The 26,618-nt window shown below is 43.6% G+C and overlaps 1 protein-coding gene across 1 annotated transcript in view; it reads left to right on the top strand.

The window, feature by feature from the left end:
• RNF125 (ring finger protein 125) overlaps positions 1 to 13,820 on the top strand; it is a 30,349-nt gene extending 16,529 nt beyond the window's left edge. Inside the window, exons 2-6 of the mRNA XM_083187466.1 lie at positions 2,087 to 2,240; positions 3,501 to 3,595; positions 5,452 to 5,551; positions 8,859 to 8,963; positions 9,889 to 13,820. Of these exons, the coding sequence (XP_083043592.1) occupies positions 2,087 to 2,240; positions 3,501 to 3,595; positions 5,452 to 5,551; positions 8,859 to 8,963; positions 9,889 to 9,975 (541 nt within the window). The 3' untranslated portion in view covers positions 9,976 to 13,820. The remainder of the gene's footprint in view (positions 1 to 2,086; positions 2,241 to 3,500; positions 3,596 to 5,451; positions 5,552 to 8,858; positions 8,964 to 9,888) is intronic.
• Positions 13,821 to 26,618: the final 12,798 nt, after the last annotated feature.

Genomic DNA, 26,618 nt, shown 5'->3' with positions numbered 1-26,618 from the left:
CTATGCCACTCCCAAGCCAGTCTCAGATTAGTGCCTCCGATAGCTTGTACTGTTTTGTCAGTCCCTTCTTTGGTGGTTACAATGCAGCCTGTCCCAGGGCCGACAGTTTGGGGTCTGGGAGTGGACTCGGATGCTAGCCTACGCGGCTGGGGAGTGGTGACATGCAGAGCACACTTTCAAGGTCTGTGGACTCTACAGGAGTCAAAACTCCCAATAAACTTATTGGAGTTGAGAGCATATTTCTTAACCCTACATCAGGCACAGTATCTCCTGCAGGGCAGAGCAATTTAAGTACAATCAGACAATGCCACGGCAATGGCATAGATCAAAAATCATGGAGGCACGAGGAGCTGAGCAGCCATGAGAGAAGTGTCACAGATTCTCAGGTGGGCAGAGAATCATGCACAGTATGTATCAGCAATATTCATCCCAGGTGTAGACAACTGGGAGGCCAACTATCTCAGCCGTCAAGTTGTGGTCCCTGGCGGGTGGTCTTTAATCCGCCAGGTATTCCAGTTGTTAACCCAGAAATGGGGCATTCCTCAAGCAGACCTGATGGCCTCAAGAAAAAATCGTAAGCTTCCACTGTATCTCTCCAGGTGGGGGCAGTGGATGCACTGGTGGCTCCATAGGAGTTCCAGTTTGTATACCTGTTTCCTGCTTTTCCACTACTGCCTCGCTTGCTTCAGCGAATAAAGAAGGAACGCGTGAAGGTTAAAAATTTTTTTGAAAAAACAATGTTGACCTTTTGATCTAGACACTGTCGACCTAATGCTTGTGTCGACCTTCCAACCATGTCGATCTTAAGCATGTCGACCTATTCCAGATGTCAACCTTAGCCATGTTGACCTTCAGTGGTGGACCAAATGCATGTCAACCTTTTGTGTGTTGACATAACGACCGTATACCAGAAGATTAGTCCTATTGCTGCAAATTCATTAAAAAAAACTCTTACTGTTTACACTATGCCAGTATCATTAGTACTGGTATACTGGGCCTGATTCTGACTCACTTGCAAAAGCAAATTCTCTCTAATGGACCAAACCATGTGCACTGCAGGTGGGGCAAATGGAACATGTGCAGAGAGAGTTATACGGCCTACACACATGCCGATATTAAGGCATTTTCTAAGCGATTTTGCTTAGTTTGGCAAAGTCGCTTAGAAAATGCCCTCACATCGGTGTGTGTGTGGGGGCTATATCGACAGCAATGCGCGTCCCCGCGCGTCTTTGTCGCTGGCCGAGATTGATGAACAGTGTTCATCAATATCAGCATCGACAGGGTTCTCCCACCGGAGAACACTAGCGCTGTCTGCTCGCTTAGCACACAGAGCTGACAGCTCGCTCTGTGTGTGGGCTGTCAGCTCTGTGTGCTGAGCAGAACGGCCCGACATAGCACAGCTAGGTCGCCCTACACACATCGGCATGTGTGTACGGCCCATTAGATTTGGGTGGGGTTTGTACTTCAAACTGATATCTATATTGCATTGTAAAAATAAAGCAGACAGTATTTACCCTGCACAGAACAAGATAACACCCAAATGTAACTCTCTGTTATATCTGCCTCCCTGCAGTGCACACGGTTTTGTCCATTAGAGAGAGAGAATTTGCTTTTGCAAGTGAACCAGAATCAGGCCCCCATGCACATGGTTTTGTCCATTAGATAGAGAGAATTTGCTTTTGCAAATGAACCAGAATCAGGCCCCGGTGCACATGGTTTTGTCCATTAGAGAGAGAGAATTTGCTTTTGCAAGTGAACCAGTGTTAGGCCCATTGAGGAAATGTTTTTATATTTAAATACTACACTATGATGGCTTTTTGTCATTCGCCCCAATGTGATACCCAGTTTCCAATCCATATCATATTGCATAAGTTACATATTTTTCAATAGTTTATCACATAAAAGGTGTCATTGTATGTGAACACACATGGGTAGCACTAATTGGTCACAGATCTTTATTGCACTAGCTAGCTTTTTCTTTGTGGTTTGACAAGCAATAAATTGTGTATCTTTTGAACAAAATTGTTGTTTTATATTGTGTACAGTAATAATCAATATTATTTCTGTTTCTTCTTTTGTCTTGTAGATTTTGTCACACTTGTATAAAAGCTAGTCTGAGGAATAATGCGTATGCATGTCCTTATTGCCGGACCCACCTGTCATCTGAAGGAACGCTTGCTGTGGACATTGTAAAGAAAATGAAAACTGTATTTCAGAATTGTGAAGAGTGTGAGAAAAAGGTCAGTTTGTATAACAAAAGTGAGAAGTGATAACACTGAACTTTATATGATGTTTTCTAGATTCAGTGGGGCAGATGTAATAAACCTGGCGAAGGAGAGAACGCGCCAGCCAATCAGCTGTGATTGAAATATGACAGTTGGCAGTTGATTGGCTGGTGCATTATCGCCTTCAACTTTATCTCCAGCTTATCTCTTTGCCAGGTTTAATACATCTGCCCCAGTGTCTCATAGAACCAGCAATGACTGTCCCTCTCACAATTGATTGGTGCAGTTGCATAGGTGTGTCCAACTCTCAATACAGGTGGCTGTCCACAGTTACTGTATTTTGAAGCATGCTTTGTGTATTCTACATAGGGCCATCTGTCTCTTTCCTCTGCAGTGCATAGGTCACTACTGGCAATAGGGAACACTTGTTTTAAAGGGTAAGAAGCGTACTTTCATTGCTAAAAACTTATAATGAAATATATATTGTGACAAGGAATCACATACACTGGATCATGATGAAGTCTTGGTCTTTATGTCACAGCATACCAGGTACACAGTATAGGCAAGTATGATTACAGCATACAGGTAATGACAGCATACTTGAACTCTTCAGAATGCTCCAGTGGTCCCTACCATAGCCCACACCCTGGCCTATCACTTAGCTATAGGTTAGCTATACCACCATCAAGAGCAATGACCCCCTGCTCTGGAAACACTTTTATTAGGAAGCCACAGGTGCTGCTAATCAGCCTTACCTTGATCACATCAGTTTTGTTGCTGCTGCTGCTCTGATACCTGGACTGGGTCTTCCATGTTACTTTCATGTGTAAAGATGCTGCTCCTCCCATATGATGTATTATAGGTATTTCTTCAGGTAGCAATAAATCAGAATCAATATATAGGGAAACAGATAGTATATTTTCTCCTTAAGCTGTGCAATCAATTTATAAAATATGTATCTTCTAAATGAGGCGCTCTATACACTTGAATACAATCTATCACTATATTTATTGTTTCATTTTGTTTATGTGATCAGACTTATTAACTGTGACTCGGGAAAACATGGCAATGTCAGTAAATTGTTTTTAATAAGATTAATAAGAATAATACAGGAACAAAAAGTGGACAGTGGTTAAATAATATTACAGGTTGGAGAGATTATCAGATTTATGGGGACACGTCAGTTTATGTTCCTTGGTTGTGAGCTAGGTCTGTAATACTGTGGTAATACTTAGTTTTTGATGTTATTTGTATGTTGTTGGGATTTCTTTCTAGGTATGCCTAAGTGAAATGCGATCACACTTGAATATGTGCCAGCAATACATTACAAAATACGGCCCTCTGGAGGAGTTGGGGAAAATGACATGCAGGTATGTATTTTGTGTATGTGTGATATATCCACAGTATTGTATGTAGTATGCATCACAAAATCGTATTGTCTGAATTAAAACGGCACCTGTAGTCTCCTGTATAAAAACAAACAAACACATGAAAAAACCCCACACCCTTAGAAAGAGAATTTCACTGAAATATAACATGCCAACACATCCTTTGCTTACCAGTTACTCTACCCTTTGGAGGTCATTCTGGTTGGCACGCAAAGCTGCAAAAAATTAGCAGCTTTGCGTGTCCTTTAAACACTGCCCGGACGAACCATGAAAGTCACCGCACGCATGCGAATGGATGTTTTGCATAAGCCTGAATTCAGGGAGGAAATCATTCGATGGTCGGAGACCATCGAATGATTTCTACAATGCATGCAGATCTAAGATACTCCCTGGTGTCTTAGATATGCGGACTCCCTGTACGGGAAGAGGGCGGGCAGCTGACATCAGTTTCCCACCCGCCGTACCCGTGTCATCGGCAAATCACCGTGGTAACGCCCAGCGTTTTCCTGGAAACACCCATAAATCACTGGGCGTTCCCATGGGCACAGTGATGGCCTGCCACCCCATGCCCTCCACCCGCAGTGCTGTGTGCGAGCAGCCGGCGAATAAGCAATAAGTCATGGCCACTTGCACCAAGCGGCCGGGTGTCTGGTAGGGAGTGAAGAAAACATGTTTCACCCCTGCTGGGGTTTGATCACTTCAGTTGCTCACTAGATCCATGGATTTAAGTGATCAAGCCCCAACAGGGCTGAAACATGTTTTCTTCACTCCCTACCAGACATCCAGTGCAGCAGCGCCAAGGCTTACACTGCCAATAATTGTATGTAAACTAGCCAGTAAATGTATATATGCATTGAAAAATTGGTTAATACATGACCTGTTATCTATACGATTATACTTGACAGGAATACTCACTGTACAACTCCCCTTTTGGATTGCATTTCCGTGTGTTCTAAACTGTGTGGCCTCATCCGGGCTTATCCTGATGCATGCTTTTTGTGTTATACTCTGTTACAATTGTGTTTAAGTTCCTCACAGACTATACATTATGGATACATCACTGCCCAGGCCAACACTCTGAATGTCTATGAACCTAAGGGAACACAATCACACACCCTCACTGAGCTAGAACAGAATCCTATACGGTGTTTTTTAACACGTTTAAATTCTCAATTTCTTTTAAGTGATTAATCTAATACAAGTTTAGTTTTATATGTACAAACATCACTTTTCACTGCAATACTGGAGAACCAAATGCTTGTTGACTGACATCTCTACTATATACTTAATATGCCATTTCACTCATATTGTGTGTGAACTAAGCACCCCAGGAGAGAACTCTCCACTAGTGTGACTATCCTAAATACTGTTCCAACTATTAAAGCAGTGCCCCCAAAAAGAGTCTTCTTTTTCTACTGTTTGTCATATGTTGTTACTGACTCAGGGGAGCACCACCAACCCACCCTATACTTACCTATAAGAGGGATCAAGTTCGGTAGTTTGTTTTACATCAAATTTTGCCCGCATCTCAGTAAAAATACTTACCTCTTAACGTCCTTTAGTTCTTCTGCAGGATCAAAACCTCAGTGTTTTTGTACCTGCTAGAGGGAAACTAGATTTTAAGATGTCCTAGGATATGACTTAAATTGGAAATGCAATTAAATATTTTGGACAGTGCTTTGAGAGTTTTCAAAGCACTGTCATAGCTTAAAATCCTGGGTTTTCTGCATGACTCCTTACACAGCTAACAAAGCAGGCTTTTATATTGTATTTGTCTAAAATAGCATTGAAGATCATATTCAAACATCATTGAGATTATTTTTGTTCTGTGCTTTCAGAGAGGAATTATATGCCTGTCCATTTTGTCCCATGGAACTAGAGGAAGATGATTTTGTACAGCATTGCTTCATTTACCACAGTGCAGAGAACAGACTGGTGGTAAGGAGTCTCACTAGATAAATACTGGATATAAATAATATACACACGTGGCATTGCTAGAACTGTCAACAATATATATATATTTTTTTGTCTGATGAATTACAAGTCTTTTGCAGCCCTTTGCATGACATAATTTGTTATTATTTTGCATCAGCGTAACTCCAGGAAAGATAACGGGGCTGTAGAAGAGGCAGGAAGGTAGGGGCAAGGGTGTTCTAGCGTCTTTATAGTTTTCTCATGTACTGCCTGTAATGTTATACCCCTTTCACACTGCACTTTTAAAACGGTATATTGCCGATTTTTTTCCATTTTAAAACGTTTAAGGCTGCAGTGTGAAAGCGCCAGAGTTGATTTACCGGTTAAAGTTAACTGGTATTTCAACACGTTTAAAAAGCAGAGTCCTACACGTTTCAAAGCCGTTTTTTAGGCAGTGTGAATGGCTCTATTTCTATGGCTTGAAACGTGTCCCTTGGGGGTTAAACGAGTTGAATGTGTGAATGGTATTAAACGGTTTTCACCTGCAATGTGAAAGGTCTTAAGGCTCAGACCCGTTTTAAAGTCCCATTTGAGAATACCGGGTCAATACCCGTTTCTGCAATGTGAAAGCAGTATTAGAGAGGCAGGTTGTGTCATCCCACCCACCTCTTGTTCATCACCCCTTGTCCTCAACACAGCTGATATTATAGAGCAGGCATTCCCAACCACGGTCCTCAAGGCATACCAACAGGGCAGGTTTTAGTGATTGCCAGGCTTCAGCACAGATGGTTTAATCACAATCACTCAGGTACTAATTAGTCACCTGAGCTCAAGCCTGGATATCACTAAACCCTGCACTGTTGGTGTGCCCTGAGGACCGTGGTTGGGAATGCCTGTTATAGAGAGTAGAAATCCTCAGCAGAATGGACAGCTGTGTGCCTAGTTACAAACCAAGGGCCTATGGGAGATTTGCCTCCATTCGGGGAGGATGAAGTTCTGACACTGCTATGTGGCACAGATGTATCCAGTCCAAAAAATATAACCACATCACAGGCTGACACTGTAAAGGTCCATACACACTGGGCAATTATACCCAGATTGCACGGACAGCATACACACTGAGCGGCTTTCCCCCTGCTCGGCGCTGTCAGCCCGGGGGCAGACGGCTTTGTATAGCGCAGCACTACCATTTACTATCCATCCACAAAACCACTCATCACCAGGCTGTACACACTGAGCGGCTTTCCCCCTGCTCGGCGCTGTCAGCCGGGGGCAGACGGCTTTGTATAGCGCAGCACTACCATTTACTATCCATCCACAAAACCGCTCATCACCAGGCTGTACACACTGGGCGGCTTTGAGCTGAAAGCCGTTCAAAACACAAAGTTTGAGCATCTTTCAGTTCAAAATTGTCCAGTGTGTATGGGCCTTTAGTTTTATAAGTTTACGAAACCTGTTTTTAGTTATTTACTTTCATTTCCAATCTGATACAAATTACTCTTTAGTCCCAATAAAATGGAGAAACCAACTGCTGCTAGATAACTGATAGAAGCTGATTGGCTGCTTCAGGCAACCTCTTCTGGATCTCCTGAGGTTTGATACATGTCCCCCATGTAGCGTTACATACTGTACTGCTTTAGGGGAGTTGTGATTGTAGAGACTCTAGGCCTTATTTCATTTCACATGTGGAAAGACAGGCAAGCTGCAGTCCGTGTAAGGATCTGATGAGATTCGTGGCTCCACGGCGCTCGGTGTAATCCCCATGCTCTAGCTACAGTGTACAGTGGTGCGTCATACATGTCTGACTGTGAGTGCTCAGCCAGCAATCCCTCAGTCTTAATGCCCTCTTTGTATTCATATATTAATAATGCAGATCTTAGAATAGCAGTGTTTTGCAGATCATTGCCTCAGGGCTATGCATATCTAAGTCACTCTATGTTCTGCCTGGCGAGTGACTCTTACTTAGCTGTACACATTGTCTTATGATCAGAAACCATAGAACATTTCCATATATTAATCATCTATTGTCACTGGCTCCTTAATTGTGTTTACGTGATTCAGCCCAAGACTTTTATTAACTCCAAAAACCCATAGTTACTGTCTACTGCTATGAAGCAACTAAGGGGGTCATTCAGACCTGATTGCTGGGCTGTAATTCTTCGGAGCCCAGTAATCAGGTAAATGCAGCCAGAGTTCTCTCCCCGTCCCCTCCCCCAGCCTCAAATACGTTTGCAGCCCTGCACACAAGGGGAAAGCCAGTTGGAATCATCCATCGATTGGATTTCCTCCTGTTCGCAGCCACTGAGTTAAGGTGGCCATACACACGCAGATTCATCTGCAGATCTGTCTGGTTGGAACAAAAACATGGTTATGGATGAGAGCAAATGACAGTTGACCATTTGCTTGGAAATGCTGGAAAACTGACAAACTGTCACTCATCCATAACCATGTTTTTGTTCCAACCAGCCAGATCTGAAGATAAATCTTACTATTGTATGGGCACCTTTATTTACCCAGCGCTGCGAGGGCCGTGGGGAGAAGGAGGCTGCTGCTGACACGAGTGGCCCACCCTCCCAACTACCGTGCACCACATGCGGTTTTCGGGCACTCTCAAAAACCACTGGCATGCCGCCCACAAACAGCTGCCGGCTATCAATCACCTTGTGAATGGCCAGTGATAGCAAGCCACCGCTGGGTTCGTTTGCAGGGGGACCCTGTGCATATGCACTGCATACCGCAAATTTGCAGCCCAGCGATCGGGTCTGAATGACCCCCTAAATGCCTAAGCACTCCCTAGCTGCAAATTATATTTTGAAAATGTAATTGATCTTGTCTTGTTATATACTGTATATAGGCTTTGGGCCAATTGTTGAAACATATTTGAACAATGAATATATGAAAACGCCCTGAACTGCCAGCTGACACTGCATAATAGTTTGTTCTTATTGGCAATAAGCTAATATTGCTCCGCGGTATCGTGCATTATTCAGCCATAGCTGCTTACTTAAGAAACAATTATTGATCTCTACGTGTATTTCAGTGTCCTTTGATGTGGATGTTTTAGGCAAAGAGCCAATCAGGATGGAGAATTCACGCATCTAAAGCTATATTTTTATTGTCTGCATTTTCTCAGTGCTCTCATTATAGATGTGTATTACCATTGTGATCCTCATAGAGACCAATCACACATTCTCAAAACCCAGTGTACCATAGATTCAGATCTATTCAATACTAGTGGAACAGATCTGAGGGACAGCACATTCTTCCTAGCTGCAGGTATGCAGCCATTTGTCAGCTAATGTTACTGACTGTTCCATCACTCTTGTCTTAGGTGTGTCCAATTTGTCACCTGATGCCGGGAGGGGACACCAGCTATTCCTCAAGTTTCCTTAAGCATCTTCATGCCAGGCACTCAATATACTACGAAAACTACATCGTGAGTATCAAATATGTTTTAAACTTACCGTTTCCTATTTAACTTTAAGATAAGACGCACACAGCAAACATCCTGAAGCAGTGCTCCTAGATGGGCTGCCCTGTGCTCTACAATGTGCATTTCTGCCACCCCTAACTAGAAGTTCAGCTACAGATGTAGCCAACTCATTGTTGCGGCAATTCTGGCATTCAGGGTTGTTTTGTACACCAAATTCACACTGGTGCAAAATCGCGTTTCTATGAGATGCAGGAATGAATTAGACGCACACACATGGTGAACTTGCCATGGGAGCCGCACATGGCGAGATATCCTGCACGTGTGCATGCATTGCTGAAAGAATGATTTCTCTATTCTTTCTGTTTCCTATTATTTAGCAGTAAAAGATTTTCAGACAATTTTTTAATATTCAAAATTTTTTTTTTTTTACATTTCCCTATCCTATTAAAACCTTGATATATACTTAAGACATTGGGCTGTATTCAATGCGACCGGCGAGGGGGGTAAATGGCAGGGATTGCCGAAAGCAAGCAATCCTCGTCGTTTAACCCCGCGCCAGCCTATCAACCTATTCTATGTTCCGGGGGAATCCTCGCTGTCACAGGACTGCGAGGATTCCACCAAACAGTGAGGCTCGCGGCTAATGCAGGGAGCCCGCTGCATTTAGCTACACGCCTTGCTGTTTTAGCGGCCGCACACGCGGTTTCCCCCTTGCTACAAATTCCTAGCGAGGGGGAAACGGCGTGCGCAGGGGGTCAGTTGAATACTGACCCTGCGAGCTGTGACAGTAAGCAGTCAGCACTGCTCACTGTCACAGCAAGCAAAAATCATTGAATACTGCCCATTAACGTACATGCTGTGTCAGCATTGTAGGCTTGGTTCCATTGTTTTATATTGTGCCTGACTAATACTGTTTTTTTATTTTTAGGATATAAACATAGTGGAAGAGGCTCTTATTGAAAGAGTTCTAGATCTGTCATTGATACACTACATGAGACATTCAGACAGATCCTAAACACCAACAAGACGGACAAGTTAAACAACATTTCGTTCAGAGCCACTGATATATTTTTGTGGGTTCAATGATGAAGACATTTATTTTGTGAACATTATGTGATTGAGAGAGACCACGAGGACACTAGCGGTTGCACTGTTACAGTATAATCAGGCACTTCTGATTTGTCATCAGAGTATTACTTGATCATTCATTACTGTTAAATCTCTGATACCTGGTTGCTGCTTTGTAGCAGACACCGACAAAACATTACTCCCCAGTTGTTGTGGAACTACAAGTCTCTCTGACTTGCAGGGCATGCTGGGACATGTAGTTCCATAGTAACTGGAGAGGCAGTGTTTACTTACTTTTAATATACAAATGTTACATTTCAAATCACCCAAGTGGCCTGTTAGTTGCTCAGTGCCCACACCATAGTGCATGGGCTACAGATACATCACTCGCTAGTCTGTAGAATGCAAGTGATGCAATCAGGAAAGAGAGCTGCCTGGAAATGGATATACAGGGTATAAGAAAATAAGGGTTATATGGATCAAAGTGTAGAGACCTGGTGGAATGACAATAAATGTGTCACATATTAGCACTTGTAAACTGAACAGGTAAAATCCAGCAAACAAGTAATATTATCATAGGGTCTAATTCAACTCAGTGTATTATATAATATCATAATCAGTTCAGCGTACTTGGGGCCAGATGTACTAAGCCTGGAAAAGTGATAAAATGGAGACTAATAAACCACCAACCAATCAGCTCCTACCTGTCATTTTTCAAAAACAGCCTGTGACTTGGCAGGTAGGAGCTGATTGGCTGTCAATTTATCACTTTCCATTTTATCATTTTTAAAGCTACATCTGGACCTTGGTGAATTTATATGAGCATTACGCAGAATGTTCATGATCTCAGTTTCATTGTGGTAAAGACTAGTCTTGAACAAAGCCTTATTTGAAATGAGCTGTTGGAAGAATGAATGGGAGCAATGTGGGTGCAGGACTTGGTTGCCAACTCTCAGTAAATTTACTGACAGGCAATAAAGAATTTCTGTGAGGTTGGGATATAGAAGAGGGGCTGAGCAGGAGACACATCAATAAAAGCATCTTTTACAGCTTGCACCTCATATTAATAGCTACCTGTTTTACGATAACAAGAATGTAATACCTCACTAAAAAGTCACTGTACTTAGGGAATACTCTGTACTAGACGCTCACCCTCAGGAACATGTGGGAATTGGGAAGGGAGGTTTTTTTAGTATAGCACAGGAAGATAGAAGAAAGTCAGGAGGAGTTGGATGTAGACACCCATTGCATTATGCCTGTGAAAGCAAATTTGGGGCATCTTAATATGTTACCCCAACTGACCATGTGACATTGGTCCTAAGGACATAAAGAGGAGATGGATCAAGTAGGACCTATCTATCTAGCACCATTTCTGATGGTGAGCAGGATAACAAGCCATTCAACACCTCTGGGTTAATGATACTAGGATGCTACTCAACATGTACATCCAATACCCAGGGGGAGATTCTCTAAGCTAAAAATGCGGTAAAAACCCCGTTATCTGGGTTTTTACCGCATTTTGGGATGCACTAAGCATCCCCCACCAGGTTACCGCGGCGGGGGGGCATCGCCAGAAAAATCTGGCGATGCCCCATAGAGGCCTATGGGCTTCTACCGCATCCCAACGCCACCCCGCACGAACCCCGCAGCTCCGCATCGCCATCTCCCCTGTGTCCAGGCAGCACAGAGCTGTGCTGCCCGGACCTGTGACCTCCTCCCTGCACTGATCCTCTACCGGGTGCAGGGAGGAGGAGAGCCCGGCGCAGCAGCGTCAGGTGTGGGAGGGAGGGGGGAGCCGCCGGGACCTGCTGGGACCCGGCGACTCTCACCGCAAAGGACAGCTCTTAACGCAAGAGCTGTCCTTTGCTATAATTATCGCATATGTTAGAACATATGAGATAATTATAATTGCGAAGGGGGTCGGAGAGTTTTAGAGAATCTCCCCCCCCCCCCCCCCCCCCCAGTGCTTATAGCGTTTGACATTTACAGGACCAACACCTCAGCATCTGAATCTGAGGCCACCAGCAGTGCTGGGATAGCCACTGTGCTGCAGCATAGATTATGACCACTGCCTTCTGACCATTGTCTGCAGCTTGGAGCCCAGGATAAATAATACGTAATCTGGGTGCACCAGACGGGTTATGACCTGAATTCTTGAGGGATTTGATTACTTGTATTATAATCTCTTGATTCAGCAATAGTGGGACAAGCAAGAAAGTGAATTTCTTTTAGAAAGCCTTTGACATTAAGTTGGCTAGGTGGTTACAGTTGGGCACATATCATACAGATAAGTCAAATATTAGTTTCCTCTGTGTTATACAAAGCACTTTAATATTTTGTGCTCGATCGGTCTCTAACTTTTGTTATAGAGTAATGTCAACTTTATTGCCCCTCTCATAGTATGTTTGTGGTCGCTGTTGGAGTTTTTATTGCCTCCAATTAATTGAGCTGTACCCTGAGATTTAATATTTTATAGTATGTTTTTTTGGGCTTATGGAATTGCTGGTGTGTTGAGCATATAATTGCACACCATGGGCCATATTCGATGCGTTTAACCCCTTCGCCGGCCGCTCAACCTATTCAACATTCCGGGGGAATCCTTGCTGTCAGAGGACGGTGAGGATGCCCCCAAACGGCGAGGTTCCCGACTAATGCATTTAGCCATGAGCCTCACTGTTCCTGCGGCCGCATACGCCATTTCCACCTTGCTGTAAAAACCCAGGGAGGTGGAAAAAACTTGTGCAGGGGAGGGGGGTCCGTTGAATACTGACCTGCGAGCTGTGACTCCCATCGCCTGACTGCATGCAGTTCTCACAACTGGTCCGCACAGATCGCTCAGTACATATGGCTGGTGCATCGCACGTGTGCTGAGCAATCTGTGCCCCATTGTTCAGCATGGGGCTCCCCCCCCATCATTACAGGGCTTTACAGTCCAATCTGATTCACAACAAAGAATACGTTTTCTTTATTTATGACATATAGAGGCTTATATTGATGGCACATATTTTTACCTTAATGTATATTATAGGTTCACTGCACTAAAAAAATATTCTGTGCTGCTTGCAATTTTATTATGTTATTATATTTATCATTATATTTTAAGATGGTGAGTAAACATTAATACTGAGTAAACCACAGCTAAGCACTGGCAGTACTACTTTTTCTATAGTAGCTAATTAAAGCACATCGTGGACCATCAGAAACCACAGGCTACAGTTATACTAATTCCCCGGACAGTCAGCCAAAAATGGGCCAGATTCTCTAAGCTTCAAAAGTGATAAAATGGAGAGTTATAAACAGCCAACCAATCAGCTCCTGTCTAAAGTTTTTCAAACACAGTCTGTGACATGGCAGGTAGGAGCTGATTGGATTGATGTTTATCACTCTACAGTTTATCACTTTTGAAGTTTAGAGAATCTAGCCCAATGTCTTCTACTAATTATACTGACAGATTATTTTGTAAGAAAGTCATTCAGTAAATTTTCATTTTATGATTTATGAGTTGGTCATCACCACCTCACCTGGTGCCCTTACAGTAAAGAATCTTTTCTATGCCCCTGGTAGGGACTTGTACTTCTACCACAGCTGTAGAACTATATATTGCCAACTGTGATTTCAATGTTTACAACCCCATTAAAGTTGAATATTTGCTTCTAGATAAATTATGATTCACAAAGTGAAATGTAAATATGTATATTAGGAAATAGCCAACAGCTATTGGTTTATAATCCATTTGTTACAGTTTGTTCCAAAATATACTTTTCAAATAACAATTCATTTCCATTAAATTTGTTGTATTATATGTTTTTTTTACTTAGTGTTACAACTAATATTTGGTATAATAAAGTTGTTTTGAGAAGTACAAAGCATTTGTGTTTTCTTTACTATTTGTATACTTTTTTTGTTACATATTTTCACTCATTTGTAAATGCCGCAGATGGGGACAGTGGTGGCTTCAGAGGTGAGGCTAAAGCATAGTCCTAAATTTAAATTGGGGAGCCTGTTTGTGACATTTCTATCACAAAACACTAGTATAGTATTGTCATAAATGGTTACCATTTGCACAGAAAACACTGTATGCTAAATTTAAGGTAGCCATGCACAGGACCATGTTTCAGGTTTATTGATCAGTTTTTCCACACCTGCTAACCATCCAGATTACATCAGTTTCCATTGTGGCCTCGGAATATGACCAGACACACAAACCGATTATGTCATCCTGTAATCTTCCCAACCCTTTTATTTCACTATGACCAATCATCAGCTTCTTGTTGTCAGAATTATTTCAGGCAGCATGACAGCATTAATCCAAAACACACACTAAAGACGCGATCGGCATCCCAGAAATAAGAAGGTGTACCAGCGCTGGCTGAGATACTAAACCTAGAAAAAAGACTGTAATGGGACAGTTTATTATAGATATCACCAGTTGAATTATACATTATTCCATACTGTATAAGCCAGTGGTTCCCAAACTGTGTGCCTAGGCACCCTGGGGTGCCGCGGGACCCTTGCAGGGGTGCCTCGGGTTGGTGGTTCAGGAGCAATGCAAATTATTTATAGTCTTTGTAATAGTCAAAACCAGTGCTGGTGGCTGTCAATCATAAACTATGTGAACAAACATAAGGGAATCGTATCCCTAACCTCATAATTAAACCTAAGGATGACATATAAACACAATTTAATAAAAAAAAAAATCTAAATTTCTCAATAAGAAACTATTTTTATCCTAGGGGCGCCGTGAAAAACAAAATGATACTCCAGGGTGCCGTGATTCAAAACAGTTTGGGAACCCCTGGTATAAGCACTTAATTTCGCGAACAGTAATTTTCGCGATAATGAAGAAATCTGCGATTTCACGAGCTGAAAATTTTGCGAATAACTACTGTACCTGCTGTAAATAGAACCCCCCCATATTAAATGAGAAGGGGAGGAAATATTTTGCGCGGCTTAAATTTTCACGATTACAGAAGGCTTGCGAAAATCGCGAAAATTAAAGCCGCGCAAAAAGAAGTGCTTTTACAGTATTAAAACATTTACGTATACAAAAGTATATATGTGCACATAACGAAAAATCCGAAAAGCACAATACACACACACCGCCACCTCGGAGAGCCTCCGGATGTATTGTAGATAAAGTTCTTTGTTAGGAGAAAGCAGGATCCGTAAAGTCCATCTTACCCCTTTCGCATCGCACCTAATTACCGGGTTCATGCCGGTTTCTTGCCATTCGACCCGGTAATTGGTGCAATGTGAAAGGGGTTACCGTGTCCTGCAAACTGGTAGTAACATGGCAATACGAACCTGTAAAAAAGAAGGACTCTTTTCGTTGTCGTGTTGCTTTGCGTGTGTGAACAGGTTAATTGGGTCGAGTGACCCGTTTCCCGTTCACAACAATGGAGCGGGCCGTGCTTGTAACAGTGCCAGCTCTAAGCACTGTCTCTGCCCCCGGATGACGACAGAGAACCAGCAATATTGCCAGTTCACTGAAGTAATCTGAACAGGCCAAAATGCAGGGTTGCATCTGGACTGAACCGTTTCAAAGTCCTAGTGCGACCCTGCGGTCTGAAAGGGGTATCAGTGAGATCAAACTTAGTGGTATATAGTGCAGGATAAAAGGCTCGGGCTCAACTCATTTCCCTGGGATCAGCCAGCAGACTGGTGCCAGAATGCTGACTTTGAACAGGATGCCTATGCGGCGACGCCGGAATCCGGACAGTCAGCATACCCACATAAGTGTGTGGCTCAGGTTAGCGTTAAGTTGGGTGGGGAAGGGGATTGGGCTCTTAGAGGGAGGGGCTAAGCACAATCCTCCATTCCACATGAACAGTCAGTCTTTCTCCTTTATCAGACCAAAACTGTAATGTGTTTAAAGCAATTGCACATTTTGACAATCCAATGAAAAATGATCACAGAGCAAATGGTAATGTTGCATATATTAATGTCATTTTACAGAAAGGCAACATATTCAGAAGGAAATTTTTTTTTAAATTGTGCAGCAGTGTTTAGGGATCAATCCAATTATCTGTAGAGTGTGCAATGGGGCATTACCACAATGTTTTAACACCGGCAAAAACACCTGATCTCGCATATATAGATATTATGTGCAGCGCGTAATATCTGTCGACACAAGATTCAACCGTTGGGCCCTCACGTCACATTGAGTGATACCTGCAATGACATGCGGTCCATGGAATTTGTTGTGGCGATTTATCGAAATCGCATGCTATATCTAGGGTTACCACCTAGTCCCTTTAATTCCGGACACATGTTAATTACACAGGTTCTGTGGCAGTTTAAAATCAGGTAAAGTGGAGTCTTGAAGTCAGCCAGCCACAGAACCTGTGTAATTAATATGTGTCCGGAATTAAAGGGACTAGGTGGTAACCCTGGCTATATCTCATGTGTATGGGCACCAAAACTTAGAAATGGGTGGTTGAAATGAAGGACATTTCATCACCTTATTATATTTTGTAGTGATTAGCACTTACTTCATTTACTTGCTTACAGTGCTTTACTTGCTTTATATTGGGAATAAAACAGTAATAAATCAAGACAGGGCGCTAACCAAGAGACAAGGCTGTAAGATGACCCTGGTTACAAGCTTACCATTGTGTATTATTTAAACTATCATTTATGTTGTATTTCATAATGATGGCTAGTTTCCATAAATTGCTCTGAATAAATATATTTATCTGTATGTCTTCATGGTACTTAGGGCTAATTTCAGACCAGCTCACTAGGCTGTCTACATTCGCACACCCATGAAACGCTGGGTGCTCACCTCGGAACGCCCCCTGTCCATCAATCATATAATACAAAAAATAACTAAATATTTACTGCAGGGGTTTGGGGGAGTCTGAATCAGCCTCTAGGTTATTATCCTCAGGGAACCAGCTTTTATTTGATGTAAGTGCTATGCATGCAAACAGGTATATTTCACTGCTTCCCATAAGTGCAGCTTTGTCAAAGGCCTTTGACATTAATTGCAACCAAGCAACATCACATTGGACTGAAGACCACGAGCTAGTGGTTACCATCCCCCATCCTCCTGCAGTGAACTGGTAATTATTGTCACCTGTGAAATTCATACGACCATTATGTTCCAGGGGCATCATAGGAACAGACAGTGTGCTTGTAAATGACACGCCAAGGAACTGTGTACAAAATGTTCTTATCAATATTGTCTTACTTATGTTTTTTGAACCAGTTTTATAAATTGTCTGTTAGGAATAAATCATTGTCATAGCATTAAGTACATCCATATTTGCATATATTCTTATAAGCGCTGCTACATGTTTATTGTTATCCATCTTGTATAGGGGTAAGTCCCCTACTGTATATAGCAGCAGCTTGGTAGAACACCAGTATCAGGAGCCAACCTCACCAAGCCTATTGGCTATCCTATTTCTTGGCAGAGCCTCTCTTGTTCCAGCCCTTAGTCCTGCAAGTATTTCCTCCAGTTCTAGCCCGGAATCCTGCTAAAGTCTCACTGGTTAAAGCCTGGAATCTTGCAGATACTTTCTCCGGTTCCGGTCCAAAATTCTGCTAAAGCTTATACAGTTGCAGATCGTGGTTTAGCAAGTATTTCTTCAATTCCAGTCCATTTTTGATCAACTACAGTTCCAGTTCGATTTCAAACAACATCCGTTTTAAGGTGCCCATACACGTTACAATTATTGTATACAATATCGCATCTCATCACATCTCGGTTTTGCGATGAGATGAGATCAGATCTAGTAAAAAAAAGTAGATCTCATCTCATCGCAAAACTTAAGATGCGATGAGATGCAATATTGTATACAATAATTGTGGTACTTGTTTCCTAGCACGACCACAACGATCATGATCGTGGGCATCGTGAGGAAAAATTGGGGGCATCGCGGCCATCGTCGGCGTGGAGTTGAGAATAGAATAGTGTGGCGAGCGCAGCGAGCCACCGAGCCCGAAGCGTGGCGAGCGCAGCGAGCCCCGCGAGGGGACGCGGATACCTGTGAAGCCCGCGAAGGGACGCGTTTACCTGTGAAGGTATCCGCGGCCCCTCGCCACGCTTCGGGCTCGGTGGCTCGCTGCGCTCGCCACACTATTCTATTCTCAACTCCACGCCGACGTGGATAGTGGGGGTATGAAAAGGTCGGAGGACGCGTACCGCCGCCCCTCGCGGGCTCGCTGCGCTCGCCACGCTTCGGGTTCGCGTTGATCGTGGGGTGGCGTAAACTACTTTTGGGGGGACATTTCACTGTTCTGGGGTGTTTTTGGGGCTTTCTGGCCCATTTACCATTGTTCCCTATGATGATTTGGTGAAATTGAGGTATTTAACATTGTTCCCTATGAGAAATCGGGGGCATCGCGGGTACATTGAGCCATTTAACATTGTTTACTATGGGGAAATCGTGGGCATCGCGTCTGGACCATTTAAGCCTTTTTTAGCCGCATACGACGCGACCGACGCGATTTTGACTTTTTTCAATGCATTTCAATGGGAAAATCGGGGGCATTGCGTCGGTCGCGTCGTATACCACTAAAAATGACACCCGATGCCCGCGATTGTGGCCGTGCTAGGAAACAAGTACCATAACTGTAACATTGTCTGTTTCTAAGCGACATCAATTTCAACCCAATCCTGTGCTACATGAGTCCCAGCTAATATAACCATGTCTGGTCTAAAATCAGCAAGTCCTCATCTTCGTTAGCCATTTGCTTTGGCTAACCCTATTCTCCTTGCAAAGGGACTACATTAAGCCCTCACATACAGCGCTCCATCAATCAGACTCTGCAAGATTTGGAGATCCTGACATGTCAACTGTTTGTAGTTAATTATAGATAGTCTGCAGCCTGGTGTGAGTGTTAATTAATGCTAGCAGGATGAGTGTGTTTGTGTATGTTGAGGGGATTGATCTATTGTGCTGACAAGGTGGGTGTTTGTGTGTGGGGGTGGATTGTGTGCTGACACACTTGTGTATTTAGGTCACAAACGTCTGGCATATTATGTATGGGGGGCATTGTTGTGTGGCCTAATTATGAAGTGTGGATATAGCTGTGTCCCATGTAATGGATTAGTGGCACAGATGTATGCCATATAATGTCATGGGGAAGTGTTATGAGGTACATTATGATTTTGGCACTGTGCTGTGTGGCGTATTCTATCCTTACATAGTATAAAAGAAGGTACCTGAAGCGGGTCTGTCTGTCTGTCCGAAAGTGCTAGTTTCGAAAATCACTGGACAAATTTTTGTGCATTTTTCACTATTATGTAGTGCAGTTCTCGAGGAACGTTTAGTTATATTAACCATCGGCCTATCCCGGTTGGGAGCCGAGCAGTAACGACTTTAGAGAATCAAGTTTATCATTGACGTGTGCCACACCCGCTCGCGGTTCAGCTCACACAACAGTATATAGCAGGGGGGAAAGCTCATCCATAAACCCATGGGAAGCAGGGCTGGGTCTCTAGTATAGTATATGACGAGTTTGGGACACTGCTGCGTGTAACTTATAAGTTAGGACACTAATGTGTAGTATATAATGAATTGAATGGAGCAGGGGCAGTGGATGAAATGTTGCCTAGAGCATTGCACCAGCCCTGTCCTTAGGAGATGTTGTGTTTCTGCTTTAAATTTAATCCTAATGACATTTGTTCACGGACTTGCCCATCTAGTGTAGTTTACATTTATTAATTAGATGGTTGATTAAGTTGTAAGACTAGAAAAACTTAGTTGTTTCTTGTATATAGTAATTCAGTCACATCCTATCATGTATGGTAGCGGAAGCTATACATTATATAAAACTAGTGATCATATCAAGACAAAGGGGCAGATGTATTAAGCTTTAACAAGAGATAAATGCAAGGGTGATAAGGAGAGATAAACGCCCAGCCAATCACCTGCTAACTGCCATGTTACAGGCTGTGTTTGAAAAACGTCAGTAAGGAGCTGATTGGCCAGACGTTTATCTCTCCTTATCATACTTGCATTTATCTCTTGTTAAGGCTTTATACATCTGCCCCAATGAATAATTTTATTCATTTTAATATAAGTATTTCACTAAGATCAATCATAAATTACACAATATTATACAAATAATATAAATGATATAAAATCAATTGATCACAGCGTGCAAGCATATCATTAATTCTAAAATATCTGAAAGAGCCCTCCTGAATAAAGTTCCACATTTATAGTATAACCAAGGCTGTATGCACCACCTCCTTGGCAGTCTTTGTAAAACCAACGCCAAGGTGATTGTGGAACCCGACTAGTATGGAGCCGCACTCAGTGACCCCGCTCGTCAGCAGGCAGGGTGGCATAACCGGACGGTCAGCAGCGGAAAGTGCTTCAAATGGGAGAATCCAATTATAGCAGCATCAGGCCACCAACAGACCATATGGCTTACAAACAGTGAATAGCGGATGGAGACACCCTTGACCGAACTATTGATGCAGATAACCAGTTAGGGCTCACCAAATTGAGGACCGGTCCTGTTCTGCTGCTCTTTATGCGTTTCTCCGCTACAGCGTGTTATTGGTTTCATCAGATCTTCTGAAGATTCAGCAACTGAATCCCAGAAGATATAATCAGTAGTGCTCCACTTACAGTGGGCATTGTTACTTGACATGATGATTGTGATAAGTTATTTATGCTAATAAGGCTACTTATAACACCACTGTTTGCTGTGGCACTCTGGGATGCCTTGGGACACTTGCAAGGGTGCCTCCAGAAATAATTCAAATTCATATTGGTCAGTGTAATAGGCAAAACTAGTGCTTGTGGCTTCCCATCATAAAATATGTGGACAAACAGAAGCAAATCCTGTCCCTCACCACATAACTAACCCTAAGGGTGACATAACACAATTTACATAATGCAATATTTTTCTCAAGGAGAAATCTGTGGACTTGTGATGCCGTAAAAAAAAAAAAATCCTTTTAACCCTGGTGTGGTACCATGAAAATAGTTACACTTCTATCACCATGGGGTCCATGTGACCCCATGGTAAAAAAAACTGTACTAAATATATCACCAGATTAAACTCTGATTATTACAATGATTTGTTTTTGTCAAATGATATTGCACAACACTTCATGTATGAGTTTCTGATTATCATTATCACTGTAAGCCTAACTTTTACTGCTGGCATTGGTTGCACAACCATTTGCTGTGCTCTTCGCACACAAAGTTATTGCACTCTTGCAGACAGAATTTGGTTTTCTTGTCCTTTGACCTGGGACAAATGTAACATCTCTTCCGCTATCCTGGATAGTGCTGGGTGGTGCTTGGAGCTGATGAGGATGCCTCTGGTAAAATGCCGCAACTGCGAATGATCTGTTTGACCTCTTGCAGTGTTTGCTGCACTTCCAATCTCTGACATACATGTGGACAGGGCCACCAACAGGGGGGTGCTGTGGGTACAGCTGTCCTGGGCCTCGGCCTCTGGAAGGGCCCGGGCAACTAATTTTGCCCACAGCAACCCTTTATGCTGGCTGCACTGCGCTCGGTCATCACTCAGCAGGTCCCGAAGCACAGGCTTCTTCAATAAAGGACACCGGCAGCCAATTAAAATGCTGCACCGGCTTTTGAGCAAATCAGAGTTGGTGTACCGTTAGCCAATCAAAGCGGCTGCCGGTACACGAGCTGTGATTGGCTCACCAGCCGGTGCTGCATTGAAGAAACATGTGCTTTGGGACCTGCTGAGTGAGGACCAAGTGTGGCGGTGAGTTAAGATAGGGGGGAGATGGGAGCTCACTAAAAGCTCTGGGGGAAGGGAGGGCGCACTGACAGCCCCAGGGACATCTCTGGGGGGAGGTGGGGGGCCCGGACTGGAAATCAGTCCGGGGCCCCAAAATTCCTAGTGGCATGATCAAAGCAAGGGCCAGTTCCTTCAAGAATTTTTGTTGCTTACCTTTCTTACGGTTTCCAAAAGTTGGCACATTTTTTTGTGAAAATAACAAATGGATTCAAAGCATCCATAAAAGACTATCATTCCATAAAAGACCCTGATTGGCCAAGTTTGTTTTTCTTGCCACGGTGTACGAGCTGCACATATGATCATGACTGTCGACACCACCTTTTTCCTTGTAGTAACAGGCATTTATTTCTTCTTTTCCAGTATCATCATCAGTCTTATTTTCAGGTCCATTGGGCCCCAAACACAAATAACAGTAAATAGAAAATAAACAGAAAGACACAAAAACTAGCAAACGTGTGCCACATTCTTAGGAAGTCCTTACAAGAAAATACATGAAATGCAAGGTCACTATTTGTGATAGTTTCAAAGAAACAATGGTTCAAAGAGGAGTCGATAGACCCCATGGTACCACACCAAACTTAAGCTAGGTTGCCATAATTCATAAACATTAATTTTGCGATTTTCGAGTCCAGTAAAACATGTAGAAAACATTTCAGTGACTGTATATTAATTAGGGGTGCTGTCCAAAAGGATCTGACTAAAAAAAACAACACTTTTCACTTTTTTGGGACAAAAAACTCAGATCAGCTGAAGCGAGATCTCCGATAACAGCAGTGAAAATCCACGCTAGTTATTGGAGAAAATCAAATAGTATAGCGGTTCCCCGAAAACCAGCTTTATCTCTATAGAGAAAGCTGGATTAGCGATAAACAAAACCACGATAAATCCTCATTGGTTTTTTTCCGCGATACAGGCACTTCATTAATCTCGCAAAGGCAGATTATATTGGGGAAATTGCCAAATAGGATTACCCCTCTGAAAGTCATCAGTCTCTGAGGAATCATGGTGCCAATAGCTGGGAGAAATGAGTAAGATATGCCCCCTTTCTGAGTAAAGCCAGCAGTGCCCAGTGTCACACCACATGGGGACCCAGGCACCTCTAAAGGGGTGTACACACAGTGACTAGATAGTCAAAATCTCCTAGAAGATTAGCCACAATCTCCCAGTTTTTCTCCTCATTAGATACAGATGCTAAATAGGGTCAGCCCCCTAAGCAGCTATCACTTGGGGAGTGGCAGTGCATCTACATCCTGTGGTAGAGATGGCTAATGAGCGGATGTTTCGACACTTGTAGATATATTCGAATGATACAAGTCACAAAAGGTTGGTGTGCCAAGAGTCAGACATGATACTTTGTGGCCTTAGAGGAGACTGCTTCTGCAGCAGCTTCTCTCCTCAGTTGAACAGATGCTGGCACTGCTGTGCCCTCACTGACTGAAATGGGCTGGAGAAAGGCTGATGCAGAAGCAGTCCGCCCTCTCTCGTCTCTCCTCCTCCATGTTGGTCAGGTAGTGGAGTGATCAGGTTGCAGTAGGTTACAGTATGTTCCCAACAATTGGCCTTAGAGCGTATAGGCCAGGCAATCCCAACCATGGTCCTCAAGGCACACCAACAGTGCAGGTTTTAGTGATATCCAGGCTTCAGCACAGATGGTTTAATCAGAATCCCTCAGATACTAATTAAGTCACCTGTGCTCAAGCCTGGATATCTATAAAACCTGCACTGTTGGTGTGCCTTGAGGACTGTGGTTGGGAATGCCTGGTATAGGCCATGATATGCAGTACATCTAGGATAAGCAACTGACAACTGTAGTTATACAATGTATTTGTAATGTATTTCTAATTACCAATAGAAAAAAATGTAAGCATTGATTATTAATAGTATACTAACATAATACTGAATCAGCACTATGGAGGCTATTCTGGTTGGTGCGTAAATTTCCAAATTCTTTCGGAGTGGACCACACGCCACGCTGTGCAGACATTGTAAGAAGAAACGCCCACAGGTCCTCCGCATACGGACGGACTAGCTCTCTAAGAAGAGGGTGTGTTTACGGACAACATCCAAACCGTGCGTGTGCGGTGGCCACACACATATTCTGCATGGTCTTACAGCGTCAGAACGGACGTGAAGCTGCAAGTACGCACCAATGCGGTGTATTTCCGCAAAACTCACGACTATTCTCTGAACTCATAAATCTGTCACATGACACACTTATGCAATTAGGCTACTTCATTAAAAATTGTTTGTTTGTAAAAGTGACATGTATATTTATATTAGTGATACCAAGTTTTGTCCATTGCTTGCAGTGTAAATGTGTGTAAAAAATGCAGCCGTGCTTTCAGCATATATTTGTGTGTTCAGTAATGGTCCATTTAGGCTGCAATGGTTCCAATTGAAGCAATGAAAAGAGTGTAATTAATGAGTAATGAGTAGAGGAGTGGATTGTATTGTGTTCAGCTGAGAGTGGTTCAGGTGCGGCCGTACTAATTGGGCTATCCGAATGCCTAGCGCATGACCGAGTGGTGTCCGCAAAGTGAAACTTGCTTATGAAGACCGCATATTTCCTGCCTGTTGGCTCATTTGCAGTCGGTGTTCTGTCCGAATGCATGCCTACCAGAATTAGTGCACTCCCTCGTGTACGCCCATGTTTATGCCCAGTTTAGCCCACTTTGAAACTACGCCCCTGTGTAGTTCCAAATGACGCCCATATTACGCCCATATTTCTAGAGTGAATGCGGTGCACATTTCTGTACGATATTAGCGAGAACGAGTACGGAGACCGTGCGTGGCACATGCGCATAGCGTTGCCCACGCATGCGCAGACGGCTAAAAAACGCCATCCGAAAGAATTCGGAAATTTACGCATCGACCAGAATAAGGCTCTATGTTAGTATATGACCATCAATGCATATCTCCACTATTTGTTATTGGGAAGGTTCTCTATCGACATTACATAACCACAGGTTTTATCTACCAGACAGCAAGCACGGTGCATTGGAGAGCCACCACAGCAGCCATAAAGTAGATGTAAACTTCAGCCATCCTCAACTAGGGACACTGGAACAACAAACATCAATGGTTTTACTGTCCGAGGCTGGGATGAGACGGTTCTCTACCATCGTTGGCTGCCAGACAGCAATTGTTTTTCTTGGCACCTGGTGCATGGATGACCTGCTATGCCAGTGACGGATAACCTTGACACTCCAGCTGTTGTTGAACTACACATCCCAGCATGCCCTGCATCAGTTTCAGCATGGCCAAATAGTAAAACTGATGCAGGGCATGCTGGTATGTGTAGTTCAACAACAGCTGAAGTGTCAAGGTTAGCCATCACTGTGCTATGCCCAGCAGCTGTTAAACCTCCAGCAGGGATGACCATTGAAAGGTGCAAACCATGGATGATTTCATACCATTGATTAATCACCAATAGAATTATTGATTGTGACCATTATGGTTTAACCCACTAGTGACCATGTGGTATAAATGGTATTGTCATTTGCTGACATACATTTCCAGATTTTTATTACCACCAGATAGATTGGGCAGATAAATATTTTTGTGTATACCCAGCATTAAGCTAGGTACATACCTACAGATTTATCTGTCCAATCGGTCTGGTGGTAATAAAAATCTGGAAACCTTTGCAGAAGCATGGATATCAGTAAAACCTGTATTGTTAAGCTGGATACACACCTAAAGATGTATCGGTACTCTTTACCTAGAACGGCGCCCATCGCGGTGATCGCGACATCGCGGGCAGTACATAAACGGCCGCGACGCGATGCCCGCGATCACCGCGATTTTCCCATAGGGAACAATGTTAAAAAGCCTGATTGACCGCGATTTTGCATTCAATGCCTCAATGCCCGCGATTTTGGGCTACAGAGCCCAAATAGGCAGAATTAACCCTTAAATGTCCCCCCAATTTTTGTACGCCACCCCACGATCCACGCCAACCCGAAGCGTGGCGAGCGCAGCGAGCCCGCGAGGGGCGGCGGTACGCGTCCTACGACCTTTTCATGCCCTACTATCCACGTCGGCGTGGAGTTGAGAATAGAATAGTGTGGCGAGCGTAGCGAGCCACCGAGCCCGAAGCGTGGCGAGCGCAGCGAGCCCCGCGAGGGGACGCGGATACCTTCACAGGTAAACGCGTCCCCTCGCGGGCTTCACAGGTGTCCGCTTTTCGCCACGGATACCTGTGAAGCCCGCGAGGGGACGCGTATAACTGTGAAGGTATCCGCGTACCCTCGCGGGGCTCGCTGCGCTCGCCACGCTTCGGGCTCGGTGGCTCGCTGCGCTCGCCACACTATTCTATTCTCAACTCCACGCCGACGTGGATAGTAGGGCATGAAAAGGTCGGAGGACGCGTACCGCCGCCCCTCGCGGGCTCGCTGCGCTCGGCACGCTTCGGGTTGGCGTGGATCGTGGGGTGGCGTACAAAAATTGGGGGGACATTTAAGGGTTAATTCTGCCTATTTGGGCTCTGTAGCCCATTTAACATTGATTCCTATGTGAAAATCGCGGGCATTGAGGCATTTTAAAGTAAAATCGCGGTCAATCAGGCTTTTTAACATTGTTCCCTATGGGAAAATCGCGGTGATCGCGGGTACACGATTTTTATGTACCCGCGATTTACCCGCGATGCCCGCGATTTTTTACCCCCGACGCCCGCGATTCTAATCGCGGGCGCCGTTCTAGGTAAAGAGTACCGATGTATCTGTCCAATTTATATGGTGGGAACAAAAATCTGGTAATCTATGGGAGCATATGAGAATTGAACATTTGCTTCCAAACACTGGAAACCAAACAATCGTAATTTATACAAATTAATTAAATCCATATTAT

Source organism: Crinia signifera, chromosome 5 (assembly GCF_055691185.1).
Source record: "Crinia signifera chromosome 5, ASM5569118v1, whole genome shotgun sequence".
Lineage (NCBI taxonomy): Eukaryota > Metazoa > Chordata > Amphibia > Anura > Myobatrachidae > Crinia > Crinia signifera.
This window is presented reverse-complemented; position numbering and strand designations above follow the sequence as displayed.